This window comes from Bemisia tabaci, chromosome 8, assembly GCF_918797505.1.
Source record: "Bemisia tabaci chromosome 8, PGI_BMITA_v3".
Taxonomy (NCBI): Eukaryota; Metazoa; Arthropoda; class Insecta; order Hemiptera; family Aleyrodidae; genus Bemisia; species Bemisia tabaci.
In genome coordinates, this window is record NC_092800.1 from 17,785,301 (window position 1) to 17,799,531 (window position 14,231).

Consider the following 14,231-nt stretch of genomic DNA (forward strand, 5'->3'; position numbering starts at 1 on the left):
AATTGGGAGTTTAACAATACATTATTATTAAGGATGGCACGCCTTATTTCGATGGATTCTAGGACGCTAAGTGCTTTGTCATCGGTGTTATTGTGCAAAATATTCATATTAGTTTCTATGTCTGTGATGGTATGGTTAGTCTCCTTCAAATGCTGAAAATTCAAATTATTCAACAATATGCGTGTTTCGGTATACGTTTTCATCTTTTTCATCTTTTCATCTTTATCATAACAGCACGCGATATACGTTTTTCCAGTTATCAAAAATTATGCACTAAAACAAAGAATGAAAGGTGATTGGTCAGACACTGTGAAGTAACATTATGACCGTTCAAATTTTTTCGACTGAAAATACCTGCGTTTTTCGAAATGCAATCTTCATCGTCGTAAATCAGATTTAAATTGACATCTGTGGGTGTGTTTACGGCAAAATGTTTGTCAAACATTTGTTGTCAGGTAAATTCTCTTTTGTGTGTTTTTAGCACCAATTTGGCGCCATTTTCCCACGGACCGTCGTATTTGAAAGATTTAAACATTAACAGTGGTAAGCACATTGATGAACTTTGATGAGCCGCGCTAAATTCACTAATCTGACGCGGTCAGCCTTCAATCACGGAGAATGCAAAAACACAGACATGTAGCTATCAAAGCTGTGCTCGTTCGCTGAAGGAACCGATCGCATGGCATGGGATGACATTGTTCTCATAAATGACGTCATAAGTGCCTTCCGTTGTGAGATAAGAATTCTGCCTCTTGAACATTGATAAAATGTTAGGTAAAGGAAACGAATGTCTAATACTTTTTCTCCGAAACTGTCCGAATTCTGGAAAGCCATGAAAAAGGCAAACTTGTCGTCAGTCTTGCTGCTTTCATGCCTGGGAGTTTTGTGCCTTCATGTTTTAATTTACCAAGATGTCAGTTTCTTCATTTTAGACCCTCAATTTTCACTGCACATTGGTGTTTTGCCCTAAGAAATCGAGATATTATTAATATTCTCTAATTCTGAGAGAAGCATCATTTTGATCGTGTATCCAGTCGTTCCGGTAAGTTTCGTTGCAATTCTTATTATACAATGATATATTAAGTAAAAATAGCATGTATGGTAGGTAATTGTACTAAAAACCAACTAGCTGGCAACTTTCCTTCCGTAATGTTTTTGAAAAATGTATTCATACATGAATGTAATAACAAGTCTGGGTCAGTCTTTTTCTCTCTTCTCTTTGTTTTGATTTTCCCGACCAACATGTTGTCTGCAGGTTTCTATTTGAAATTTTTAATTTTTATTGTTATTCCTCCGACTGAAAATGGCTCAGTTTTGGAACGTCTCGGATTTTTATGTGTAATTTTTAGCCTTGTTTCCCGTTTTTTCTCCTATGTTTTTGCAATCACCATTGTCACGTGCTGCTGTTCTAAAAATTTTAACCTATATGAATGTATGGTCTCAGCATACGGAGAAAACAACTTCGGCTATTACGAGAGGACACTAAAGTTTTCACTCCATGTGAACATAGTTTCGGGTCGTAGAGACTAAACTTCCGTTCATGTTATTTAAGTTTTTGATAGGCGCACTGGAAGGTTTTGGTTTACCGAGTACTTTGTTTCTAAGAATGGCATTGGTTCCACGATCGAAACTTCAGTTACCAGGACCGAAAACTTTGGTGCTCCATATGACTTGAAGCTCATTCGTGTAATTACAGGATTGATCTCTGTGTAACAATGCCGCACTGTTACGAGGACTGAAATAATTGTGCCATAAACTTAACATTGTAACTATGACTAGAAAAGTATGCGGGACTTAGAATCCATTAAGCGTTGTGTGTAAGTGCAAAAATTATTCTTTTTTCTCCTTGATAAACTCACATCCTCTTCCTCAGGATCAAGTTAAATAAACTGTTAATATTTTGTGAAATGTACTCGTAGTTGGCAAGTAAATCTTACTGATCGTGGCTATTATTTTGATCCAGATCGCTGTTGAGAAACTTCGAAACAAAGACAAAGGGCCCTTTAGCCTTTCGAACAGCTGAAACGATGCATTTTCTCACAGAATGCGACAATTTGACGGGAAGTTCTTGCTGAGTGGGTGAATGAATCGACTGCAATTTTGGGAGAAAAAAACTACTAACAGCTGCTTTAGTTGGCTTTTAATAATAAGAGGAACTTTCAAAGAGGACCATTGACTCACTCTGTAACTGCGATTCAGCTCAATTTTACCAGGTACTAAATTTTCATCAATTTTTGACGTTCACTGTAGCAAAAAAAAAGGGTTCAAAAATCATTTCCAAACCAACGCTGCTACAGTTTGTTGTGGTCATATAATTTAATTTCTCTTTTTAAGACGATGCCCTTGTTTTTTAAAAGACTGCATATTGATCTTCATTTGCATACAGTTCTATACGTAAATATTGATTAAAAATACGTAATTTTTTAGTAAATCGTGCAAAGAAACTTAAAATTATGTTACAGAGGTAAACTCTTAAATCAAGTTGTAAAACATTTTGAAAGTGAAATTACAAAAACTTTCACCTGAAATGCAGCATTTAACTATGCATTTAACCCATCATCCTCTCTAGAAAATAAGGAAAAATCGGACATTATGAAAAAATCAAAATAAAAACCACCATTGAGGTACGTGTTTCCATGGTTTCGCCGTGGAGGGATACGATGATGAGCGCCTCACCAAAACGCCTGAAATCAACAGACCGACTACACGCTTTACTCCAAATATTGCTGGTATGCAATACACTATAGCTAAACAGGGCACATCTGACCGGTTATCGTAGTGTGACCGGTGAGTCCTAATGCTCTCCAGGTTCCACATACTACTGTCTTAAACAAGCTGTTACCAACACTGCCATTCTAAGGAAAAACGCCGTATGAGCATTCAAATGTTCCCAAATTTTCTTCTAGAAAATGCGTATTTTTGAAGAAAGTTATGGTCGTGTTTCCTTAAAATTTTCAGACACTTTAAATGAAAGTGAGAACGAAATTTTCTGAAAAATTGGAGAAAAAATTCTGACGAATTTTACCGAAAATTCGTGATTATTTCAGAAGAAATTTAGCAATGTCTGAGGACTCATGCGGCGTTTTTCCTCAGCACGGAAAAACAGCTCTTTTTGTTGCTACAATTCATTATTTTCCTCTCTGTTTTCAGAATGAGGTTCACCGACACCAGCAACACATACTGCTCCTCTTCTCTCTCTTATGCTCAACACTCCATTTTGGAACGATTGTTGCGTGGACTTATAGAAGAAAAATTACTTGATCCGAAGCTTTGTGCGGATTCGGGTATTCGGTTAAATTTAGTGCAATAATTTAGCTGGCGGAGTTAGTTTTGATAGGGCATCAATAGGCTGCGTCAATGTGAGTAGCTCATCCGATGTCAATGGCGAGAAAAGTACTCAGGAAATACACCATCCGATTAAATTGTTGGAAGAACTTTTTGAGCGTGGATTGCTATCCGAGGAGACCGGTTGGGCGCATCTGAAGAGGGAAATCGAGAATAGTCTTGAGAATTTAAGGCGAGTTCTTGAGGCTGAGATTCTGCGCTCTGAGGATATACGCAAAAGATCTGAAAATTTCGACAACACCAAGCCGTTTTCATCGCTCTGTAGAGCACTCGCCGATACTACCGCTCGCGATGAAAATAGCAATCAAGTTCTTGCAGCATTTGAGCAGATATTTGTGGATGGTCACCCTCTTACCCCGACTGCAAAGGTGCGATTGGGAATGACACATGACGAAGCTGCTGAGTGTGGCCCAGAATTTGTCACCCATCTGGGGATGCGGTTCGTTGCTGTGCGCACAAATTTTGTGGATGTTGAGGTCGGGATCTCTGAAGGAGATGCGATGCTGAAAAGCGATCGAATCAATGTATTTCAAGATATCATCAAAACTTATTGCCTAGACGCAGCCACAGAGGCAGCAGTGCTGAAAGAAATACGGGACCGAGGACTGCAGCCCAGTGACTACGTCCTAATTCCTGTGCATCCTCATCAAGCATCACATGCCATACCGAATTTACACGCAAGTTCTATCGAGAAACAAATCGTGGTTCCATTGAAAGTGTCCTGCACAGCTCGTCCATTGATGAATTACCGCACACTCGTGGTTAAAAACGCCAATAAGAAAGAGGGACTGCATGTCAAGACAGCGTTGACAGTTCAGCTCACAAGCGCCATCAGAGGAGTTTCCTCGACATCTGCGCGTAATGCACCCCGGTTATCAAAGTTGCTTGCAAGTATTGTTGACGGCAACCTTGAGTTGCAGAGGACAGATGCTTTTGGCCGTAAGCTCTTCTTACCTCACCGGATTCTTGCCGGAATCGCGTTCAAAGAAAGCTGCAACAGCCTGGCAGCTATTCTGCGAGAAGATGTGGAGAACTTGATAGCATGCGATGAAGTTGCTCTACCTGTAGCATCGCTTTTTGCTCGATCACCTCTCACCAAAAATACTGTCATTACGGATCTGATAAGTGAGTTAGGGGTTGATCCCATCATTTGGTTCAAGGCGCTTACAGAGTTAGTTGTTCCTCCCCTCATAATTCTAATGTCTAGGTACGGTATAGCGTTAGAACCACATCCCCAGAACTTGATCGTAATCCTGAGAAAGGGATGGCCTCATCGCTTCACGGTGAGAGATTTCGGCGGTATTCGGGTTCTACCATCACGTCTTGCCACACATGGATTGTCGATTGACCTCGACTGTAGAACTGGTCTTGTTATTGATGAAAAAGATCCATCAGCAGCCGAATTACAACTTCGTTCAAAATTGTTTTATCCTCTGTTCGGACACTCGTTTGCGGAACTTGTTTCCGCAATATCCTCGACTGGTAATGTCGAGGAAACCGATTTGTGGGAGATTGTGCGAACTGTAGCTTGGCAGGTGAGGAGAAGTGTCGGCAGCGACGAAACCAACCGGGATCTCCAAGCCTTACTGGAAGAGCCTTGGCGAAGAAAGTGTCTGCTAAAGATGAGATTATCTGGTGTCGTTACGGACGACATATACGTCGATGCTCCAAATCCCTTCAAACAGTTGCCCAGGTATCCAACACTCGGAAATATAGATTTGACCGACATTGAGCGAAGAATGTTTGCATACCTCTCGCAAATCGAACCTGATTTATGTCATCTGTGGATGCAGGAGCTACCAACTTCCAAAGAATCGATCGAAGAATGCTTGCAAGAATCGCTCGCAAGGGAAAGTGTTGCATACGATGCGGATTTCATAATGGATTTACAAACTGATTGGAAGAAACTGAGGATCGAGCTAATGGATTCAGCAGCAAACCTCGCACTATCTCGTGCATTGGTCAAAAGGCGTAGTCAGTTTCTTTGTGGCCGATTTCCTGCAAGCAAGACCTTATTTTCTATCTTGAAAGAGATGTATGGTCCAAGCGATATAGCAGTTGAGTTGGACTCTTTAGATGCCACTGGCCACCCTACCCATCCGTGCCGAAAGACAAGACTTGGATTTTCACCCGCTGATTCGTTAGCTTATTCATCAGAATCCGGTCAACCTGTTTCCTTAAAACTGGTTGCTATAAGGAATGACCATGTTATACAGTCAGGAGAACCCGTCAAAGACGTTCTACAGCGACATTATCCGTTTGTGGTCGATGCAGCTCTCAAAGCTCTTCTTCGCCGTGGATTCGATGCAGGTGAATTTCAATTCTCAGTAATACATCCATTTCAGTTTCACAACATCATACCTCAGATTTATGAGGAAGAGATTAAGGGCGGAACGATAGTTTTGTTACCGGAAGTTACCATCTCTGCGCGGCCGACAAGCTCGACTCGTACCTTACTAACAGTAGCACCAGGGGTCCTCGGCGAACGCCTTGCCATAAAAACCACGCTAGATGTCCAGATAACTTCAATCGTCCGTACTATCACACACGAGGAAGCAATGAATGGCCCTTGCATCTCAAAATTGTTGACGCGCTTACTGAAAGATGAATCTCGATGGGCTTGCGTGGCTGAAAGATCTGGAATTGCGTTTGTCGACAAGAGCAAGAGTAGATCAGAATCTACCGTTCAACGAATTAGAGACGAAGGGATATCCTGTATCCTGCGAGACGATATAGAGCAGCCAAGAATTGACGAAATGATCATACGCTGTTCAGCGCTGATCACCGCCTCTCCAATATCCGGAGAACCGTTGATCGTCGAATGCATAAAGGGAAACGATAAAAAACTATCATACTCAAGAGCGGCAGACTTTCTGGATACATATGCGAACCTGCTTTTGTCAATCACGTTACCCTTGCTCTGGAGTCACGGAATCGTAATCGAAGCACATTTACAGAATACTCTGATTACCCTCAAGCAAAATAAACCAACGAAGATCCTGCTGCAAGACTTCGGTTTGACTGTCATTCATCGCGGTAGGCTGTTCGAAGCCGGCGAGAGCATTGAAAATATACCTTACTTTGAAGGGGAGATGATGACGGATGATATTGAACACGTTTACAAGAACTTTGAACATTCTGTTATTTTTACCAATTTAATGCCAGTTGTTAAGGCATTAGTTGACAACAGTAAAGTTTTTGCGAAAAGTCAGGCTTGGGGGATCATCCGTCAGCGGATTTTAAAGATTTATGATTGTTTCGTACTGACCTCGGATCCGACGTCAACAGCGGTCTTTTACGCCGGAGAGCATTTGACCCATCTTTTATACAGTCCTCTACTATCTTACAAGGCATTTATAACCATGAGACTGCTTTCGGCATTTGGATATAAAGAGTATCACTGCTCACATGCTAATCCACTTTATCTTCCAAAACCTCTTATTTGACTCCTCGAAGAAAATGCTTGTACATTCATTAGGTACTCGGTACATCTATGCATGGTTACTTTTGTTTATTTATTTCATTTTATTTATTTTTATTATTCGTGTAAGAAGCTGGATTCCGGATTAGTTTTTTCGCACTGGAAAAAAAAGTCGCTTGGATCTAGAATCCAGACTCTTAATAACATTGACAAGAAAAAATATCCTTAATTCAATCGGATTTTTCCTTGAATTGAAGAGCCAAGTCTCTTGATTTAAGTGGATTTCCTTTTGATTTCAGCAAACCCCCGATCGAATCAGAGTACTTTTTCTTGTCAATGTTTTTAAGAGTCTGGACTCTAGATACAAGCTACTTTTTTTCCCAGTGAGGAAGCAATTATTGTAATACCGTAGACAAAAATGTCGTCTTTACTAATACAAACATATTTCAAATTAAATTAATATGTCTCAAAAATGCTTTATTTTAATTGTGTAAATCATATACAGAGGGTTCAAAATTCACTCCTCCGTCATTTTGTCTTCATCCTGACCAATAAGGCAAAATCACCTTCTATGCGTTTAAATGACGGATTTATTTGATTTATAAAGGTTTTTTTTTTTTTTAATTTATCAATTTTTATCATTCTCTGTAACACACAATCATACAAATAACGCGATAACAATTTTCCTACTAGTGCCGCGTGCTGTTGTACCTCAAAATTGGCCAACATGTGCGAGCATGTGACAGCTACGTGAAGGGGTGTTACCAATCTTCCCAAATCCGAAAAGCTATTTTTGCCTATCTCGCTTTTTGAAGGAATTTTATACGTCCAGAAATTAGTATGATGAGGGTACTTACATTGCGTGAAATGGCCACGGCATCTATGATTTATGTGAAGAGATAATCATAAAATTAAAAGTTGAAAGTAATGACACTATGTATGATCAATCTTGGTGTCGCAATATCAGCGATCGACGGCCTCCTATTGTGTAAATGCTCTTTATTTGCTGGTTGAAAAAAAGTAATTTCCAGCTTCCTCCCCAACTCACCTCGTTTTTAATTTTGTATTTTTGGGCCGATTATCGCACAATATGTATAATCTTGAATTGTGCTCAACATTTCAAGTTTCTATCTGACTCTTCACTATTCCGGTGAGGTTTCGCGATGCATTTTTTTATGCATCATGATTTTGTTTATTATGAGGTGTGCATCAATAAAAACATAAGTAAAGCAACAGAGTTAATCTTATTTTATTTATTTCTTTTATTTTTTTTATTGTTCAATCGAGAGTTAACCTCGCATATATTCACATGTTTTAATTTCATGGAGCTTACTTCCATTCTGCCATGCTAAGAAAGAACGCCGTATGAACCTTGGGCGTTGCCAAATTTCCATTGATAAAACACGAATTTCCTGGTAAACATATGAATATTTTCCTTCTAATTTCTCAGATATTTTTGTTCGCAATTTTACCTGAAGTTCCTGAAAATTGAAAGGAAAAATATTCATAACTTCCCTAAGAAATAAACACCTTATTGAAGGAAATTTGGCAACACTCAAATGTTCATACGGCGTTCTTCCTTGGCACGGCAGTATAACACGAGCAATCCACGTGACATTTTGCGCCTCTGCGTGATACAGATTCTCCAGAAAATTTTATCTCTGTTCCTCACTTCTCATTTTTGAGAGAATCGGGCGAAAACATAAAATTTCGGAGAACTAGAAAAAACATTCGCTCATTCCACTTCGTCTCCTTTTCTACTGTCCCCGTTTTTCCCCTCAATGCATTTTCAAATACAGTTTTCCCGCTCTCCTGCACGGCAACCATAGCTCTGCCGTGCTAAGAAAAAATGCCGTATAAAAACCTTCAGGCGCTGCCAAATTTCCTTTGATGGAATACGAATTTACTGGGAGTGTTGTAAACAATTTTCTTTCAATTTTTTAGACAATATTGTTGGTACTTAAATCTAAAATATGTGAAAATCTCAAAGGAAAATATGCGCAACTTTCTTTCAAAAGAACCATTTTATTGGAGGAAACGTGGCAACACTCGAATATTCATACGGTGTTTTTCCTTAGCACGGCAGTGCAGCTATTTTTCACGGTTCAAGTTCAATACGCTGATGCGAACTTTTCTAGTAGTTGTCGTGGTGATGGAGGCACTGACAGGACAGAACTGGGGCACACATTGGTTCGTACAACATTCCTATTTTTATTTCCCCATTAAACTGGGTGGCATTAAAATGGATCTGCAGTGCGTATTTGAGAACGATGCGATAGTCGATTGATTGATCGCTAATTTTTGAACTTCGAAACATTATTCAAACATTTTTGAACTTTTAAACAATGTTCAAACATTTTTGAACTTTAAAACATTATTCAAACGTTTTTGAACTTTGAAACATTGTTCAAACATTTTTGAACGTCACGTCGCGCTATACTGCCGCGCTAAGGAAAGATGCCGTATGAGCACTCGAAAGTTGCGAAACCTCCTCTCATAAAATATTTATTTTTTTAAGGATGTTACGAATAATTTCCTTTGTAATTTTCAAACTTTCCAGATCAAATTACGAACGAAATCCTTCGAAAATCCGAGGAGAAATATTCAAAAATTTTCCTGCAAATTCGTGATTTGTTGAGGAAAATTTGGCGACGCCTGATGGTTCATACGACGTTCTTCCTTAGTACGGCAGGTATTCGCACACAAGATTTGAACGAGAAAAACTTTGAAAGAACCCCAAAATGGCTTGTAGGGTCTATATTGAAAATTATTTTTTTCTTTCGATTTGCTATACGTTCTTTTTGGGCGTACTTTCCGAGTTTATCCGGAATTTCAAAACATTTTAAAAGTGTTCGCAGTTTTGCTGCTCTGCTTACCTTACTTTTTTAATTTTTTATTATTTAGTATTATGAATAGAATATGATATAATAATACAATGACATGCACAAACCTATATGGTCTTTTTACAATTTTTCTTCATTATTAATGTACTTACGAGACACGTTACATTACGGCACTTTTTAAAAGGCATCTTCCCTTACTGCCTCTGTTCTTTGCTTGAGGTATCGGTCATTGCTGTGGGCGCATATGGCTCAAACATATCGACGGTGTAAGTCGGCAATCACATAAGTCGTTTGCGGTGTCAGAAAATCTCCGCTCCTATTTTAGTTTTTTAAAGGAGAACAAATTGACATCATTCCTTGAAGTTTTCGCAGAATATTCTTCGCACGGAGAAGAAACAAGCAGTGAACTCCAACACAATGTGTGGATAAGGCGCGTCATTAACTCGCACATATCAACCCCTTTAGTTTTCATTTACAGAGTTTTCAAAATAGGCAAGTAGCACAACAAGAGAATTCACGATCCAACACTGCGAGGTCAACGACGCACCTTGACGAGACCGTGTATTGTGAATGTAGAAAGCTATTCGAACGAATTTAAGTTTTTTTATCTGCCTCAAGCCAAATCTTATCAGATTCTTGAAGAAAAGTGCTATGGAATAATTTAAGCGAAGAAAGGAAAAATTCTGTCGAACTCCTAGAAGATAAAGTTGCTTTAAAGGTATTTTGGGGCTAAAACACCCAAATCATCGGTAGTATAAATCCCGTTATATTATTGAAAAGAAATTGACTCGATATAAATGCAATTGCATTAAATATGTCTTGATTTTGTTATTTTAAACGTATTTCCATGCAAAGAAGTTCAACCATGTCCATGCTTTATTCATTCATGAATTGAAAGTAAGCAATCTACATCCCGAAAATCTACCATTTTACCGTAAATAATTGCAGAAACTTGATACACCAGGTCGATGTACACGGAGGGCCAGCAGCCAAGTTTAGCCGGTCAAAAGTCCTCAGAGGCGCCTGAACTTACTAATATGAGAGAATGTATGTTTTTAGGGGTAATTTAGATCGCTAAATCCATATTTTGGGTTTCTTTAAAGAAATTTTGAAGTTTTTGATGAGAATTATTTAAAAAAATTGCTTTATCAACGGGTAATTAATAGCAATTTTTCACTCAAATCTTCAGAGGTACCTGAGATTGTTTTGTGTGAAGAAATTGGTTTCTGAGGGTTATTTTAGTGAGTAAATTACAGTTTTGCTTTCTTTGTTCAACATTTTTCAGTTTAAAATTTAAAAAATTTGAAAAGTGATGATTTATCTTTGGGTAATATATGGGAATATATGTCGCGTATTTTTCAGCAGAATTAGCATTGCATCTCATCTCGCCCAACGAAAATATTCATAGCCTAGAAAACTGCCGAAAACTGCAAGTGAACCAAAGAAATTCTAAAATTTCGGAGTGTGTTCTTACACAAAATTGACCATTTGAACTCTCCAGACATGTCCAGAAAATTCAGGAGTCGTCTGCTTGTCGCGTATTTTTTGGCGGAACCAATGAAAATATTGTTTTAAAGAATGCACTTCTTTTGCCAGAAATTAGAAGATAGAGAGGCAAAGCCGGAATAAAACCTTGAATTAGAAAATTTTATTCAGAATCAGTCATAATTTAACCCCAGAAGTCGGGCAGCAATTGTATGGACATCTATAATAACAATATAAGTAGATTAGCGTAGGATAGCGCCATTATACGACATGCTTGCAATTTGGCAACACTGTCTTTCATCCATATGAACACATCTACGATAGAATCGATATATATCGAAAATCCTAACCTAGAATCGATTTTCGTTAGTGTATTTACAATGAGAAAGAGCATTGATGCCAACATGCAAGAATCGCCAATGCCTGGCACGTGAGTGATCTAATATAAGAAATTAGCATAAAATCCTCGATCTTGCGTCACAAAAAAATTCATAACTCACGGTAAAGCAAGAAAAAGCAAATGAACCAATGAAAATTTAGATGTTTAGGATGTACTGAACCACATGGTAGCTGTCCGTAACCTTACAGATCTTTACAGAAAATTGCAGACCACTTTAAACCTAAAAATTAGGACATTTTCGTGCCCAGTTTTTAATTTTGTGTACCAGACTATACAATGCACAAAATTGATAAAAATACCTTAAAGTAAAATGAAAACATGTTAATCTAACTTGGTAAAACACTCGTTATGTTGGGAAACACTCGAAGGTTTGTGGAACATAACCTTTTGGATGAGCGTTGAACCAAGCCAGCATATAGGATAAATAAACACACCACGCGCGCTCGGGAAAATCTTGGCATCGCAGTCTTATTAGTGATAAGACCCCCAAACCCAGTGATGTACAGATACTCCATGATATACCTCATCGCTCAGTGGTGTCTATTTTCGAATTTTCTGGACAAGCCAAAATGGACTTTTGTCCAGCTAAATTCGATTCCTGGCCCTCTGTGATGTACCCACTCGTTGAATTTGCGAATCAATTTCGTGAGTGCACATATGTAAAATTCTCTCTCCTTGTTATTTACAAAGCGTCCCTATACTCATCTCAAAATTTTTCTCAGAGCTTTATGTTATTATCAGCTTACATTTAAACCCCGCTTCGATGGCCGAATCGGCTGCCCAAAAAGCAAGCCATTTTTGAAGGGTTCTGTGAGAAATTCGTGATATTATCGGCTCTCAGAAAATCACCCTATGGCAAAAATTGGTGGTATAAATGTTCGAGTGCTCAAAATAATCATATTCAAGAAACTAAGCGCATTAAACTATGGAGTCAATTTCTTTTTAATAATATAACGAGATTCACTACCGGTGATTTAGCTATTATAGCCCCAGAATACTTTTAAAGCGCCTTTACGACCTAAAATCTCGACGGAATAGTTTTTTCTTTTTTGGGCTTAAACGACTCAAGAGACACTGTAGTTAAAAATATAAAGATTTTTCCATTTGGATCGACATATAAAAAATGTTTAAATCGTTCAGGCACACCGTGTATTGTATGGAGTGCTGCTGCTATTCGACCCTTGTCTTCAGGTCAGAATTCTTACAAAAAAGCCCCTTGCAAGCGGCGAATTTTTTGTAATTTCTCCCAGTTTTTTCTCCGTTATACAGGGTGGCCCAGACCTATCGTACCAGGCCTTTTTTACGGTTAATTTGGGTCGGACGAAGTCCATGATCGCGGAGATGAATAGAGAATCGACCCCAAGAAATCCGAATTTCATGGTCTCAGAGCCCCTCTGGCGTCCCTTGGGGACTAAAAGGGGGGTCCGTACTTCAAAATTTAGGGTTTATGTCAAAATTTTGAAATTATTTCATCGGAATCAGAACGCACGGAAATTTTTAACTTAAATCGACACCAAGCAATCCAAAATCGGCCCATCCATGTGCAAAATACCGACCCCTAAAAGTGGGGGACAGGGCCCCCTATCAAAAAAATTCAAGTTCGTTAAATTAACGTAGAGACTCGGAAAAAATGTGTATTCATGGGTAATTGACCCCAAGGAATCCAAATTTGAGGGTCCCATTGTCCTCAGAGACTTTTCTGATGGGGCACAGGGGTAACCTCCACACCGGTTAAATTTAAAAGTTCCGAGTCCCCCTGTGCCCCATCAGAAAAGTCTCCGAGGACAATGGGACCCTCAAATTTGGATTCCTTGGGGTCGATCACCCATGAATACACATTTTTTTCGAGTCTCCACGTCAATTTAACGAACTTGAATTTTTTTGATAGGGGGCTCTGCCTCCCACCTTTAGGGGTCGGTATTTTGGACATGCATGGGCCGATTTTGGATTTCTTGGTGTCGATTTAAGTTAAAAATTTCCGTACGTTCTGATTTCGATGAAGTAATTCAAAAATGTTGACATAAACCCTGAAGTTTGAAATACGGACCCCCCTTTTAGCCCCCAAAGGGCGCCAGGGGGGCTCTGGGGCCATGAAATTCGGAATTCTTGGGGTCGATTCCCTATTCATCTCCGCGATCCTGGACTTCGTCCGACCCAAATTAACCGAAAAAAGAGCCTGGTACGGTGTAGGTCTGGGCCACCCTGTATAATTGAATTGCTCGCCAAATTCTAAGGTCAATTATATTTTATTGTAATTTATACATTTCTTTTTTCCCCCTTCATTTTATTTTCTGTATGGAGAAGTTTTGTTGATTTCTTCGGATTTCGAATACTGTAACTTCTCTTCTATTCGGCCGATTTTTATGAATGAGGCCTCTTTTTATTCGTACTTTAATAAGGAGTAAGGAAAAAAGTGCTAAATACACGCGAAACAATTTTTTTTGAAAATTGGATGAATCCTAGCGTGACGGTGAAATGGTTAATCAAACGTAAGTAATCGGGAAAGGGTCTCAGCGCGGCCGAGACCCTTGGCGGCCCAACACCATTGTCCTTCGAGACGCCGACGCAGTGATCAGGAGCGTGGGGAAGAGAGAGGAAAGTGGATTCCTGTATGAGCCACGTTTAGAAAATGGTCTAATGAGTCTCAATGTTCATCACAGATTGCACTTACGGCTGCCCTGGCTATCAGAGCAGTGGTACCGAATTTTGAAAAGCATAACAGGGGTGTTGAGATCCG

At 39.2% G+C, this 14,231-nt stretch overlaps 1 protein-coding gene across 2 annotated transcripts; it reads left to right on the plus strand.

The window, feature by feature from the left end:
• The first annotated feature begins 735 nt into the window (after positions 1–735).
• LOC109044630 (uncharacterized) lies at positions 736–8,013 on the plus strand. 2 transcript variants are annotated; one of them, XM_019062455.2, is made up of 3 exons: positions 738–1,042; positions 1,964–2,213; positions 3,151–8,013. In XM_019062455.2, exon 3 carries the CDS (start codon positions 3,726–3,728, stop codon positions 6,789–6,791), a length of 3,066 nt encoding a protein of 1,021 aa, XP_018918000.2. In that variant the 5' UTR covers positions 738–1,042; positions 1,964–2,213; positions 3,151–3,725; the 3' UTR covers positions 6,792–8,013. The 2 variants fall into 2 exon arrangements, with proteins under 2 accessions (XP_072159202.1, XP_018918000.2); XM_072303101.1 differs by lacking the exon at positions 1,964–2,213 and having other exon boundaries at positions 736–1,042.
• The last annotated feature ends 6,218 nt before the right edge of the window (positions 8,014–14,231 follow it).

What these genes read in the sequence shown, in the direction of transcription:
- LOC109044630 (XM_072303101.1), top strand. Translation starts at nt 3,726, where the DNA reads ATGACACATGACGAAGCTGCTGAGTGTGGCCCAGAATTTGTCACCCAT.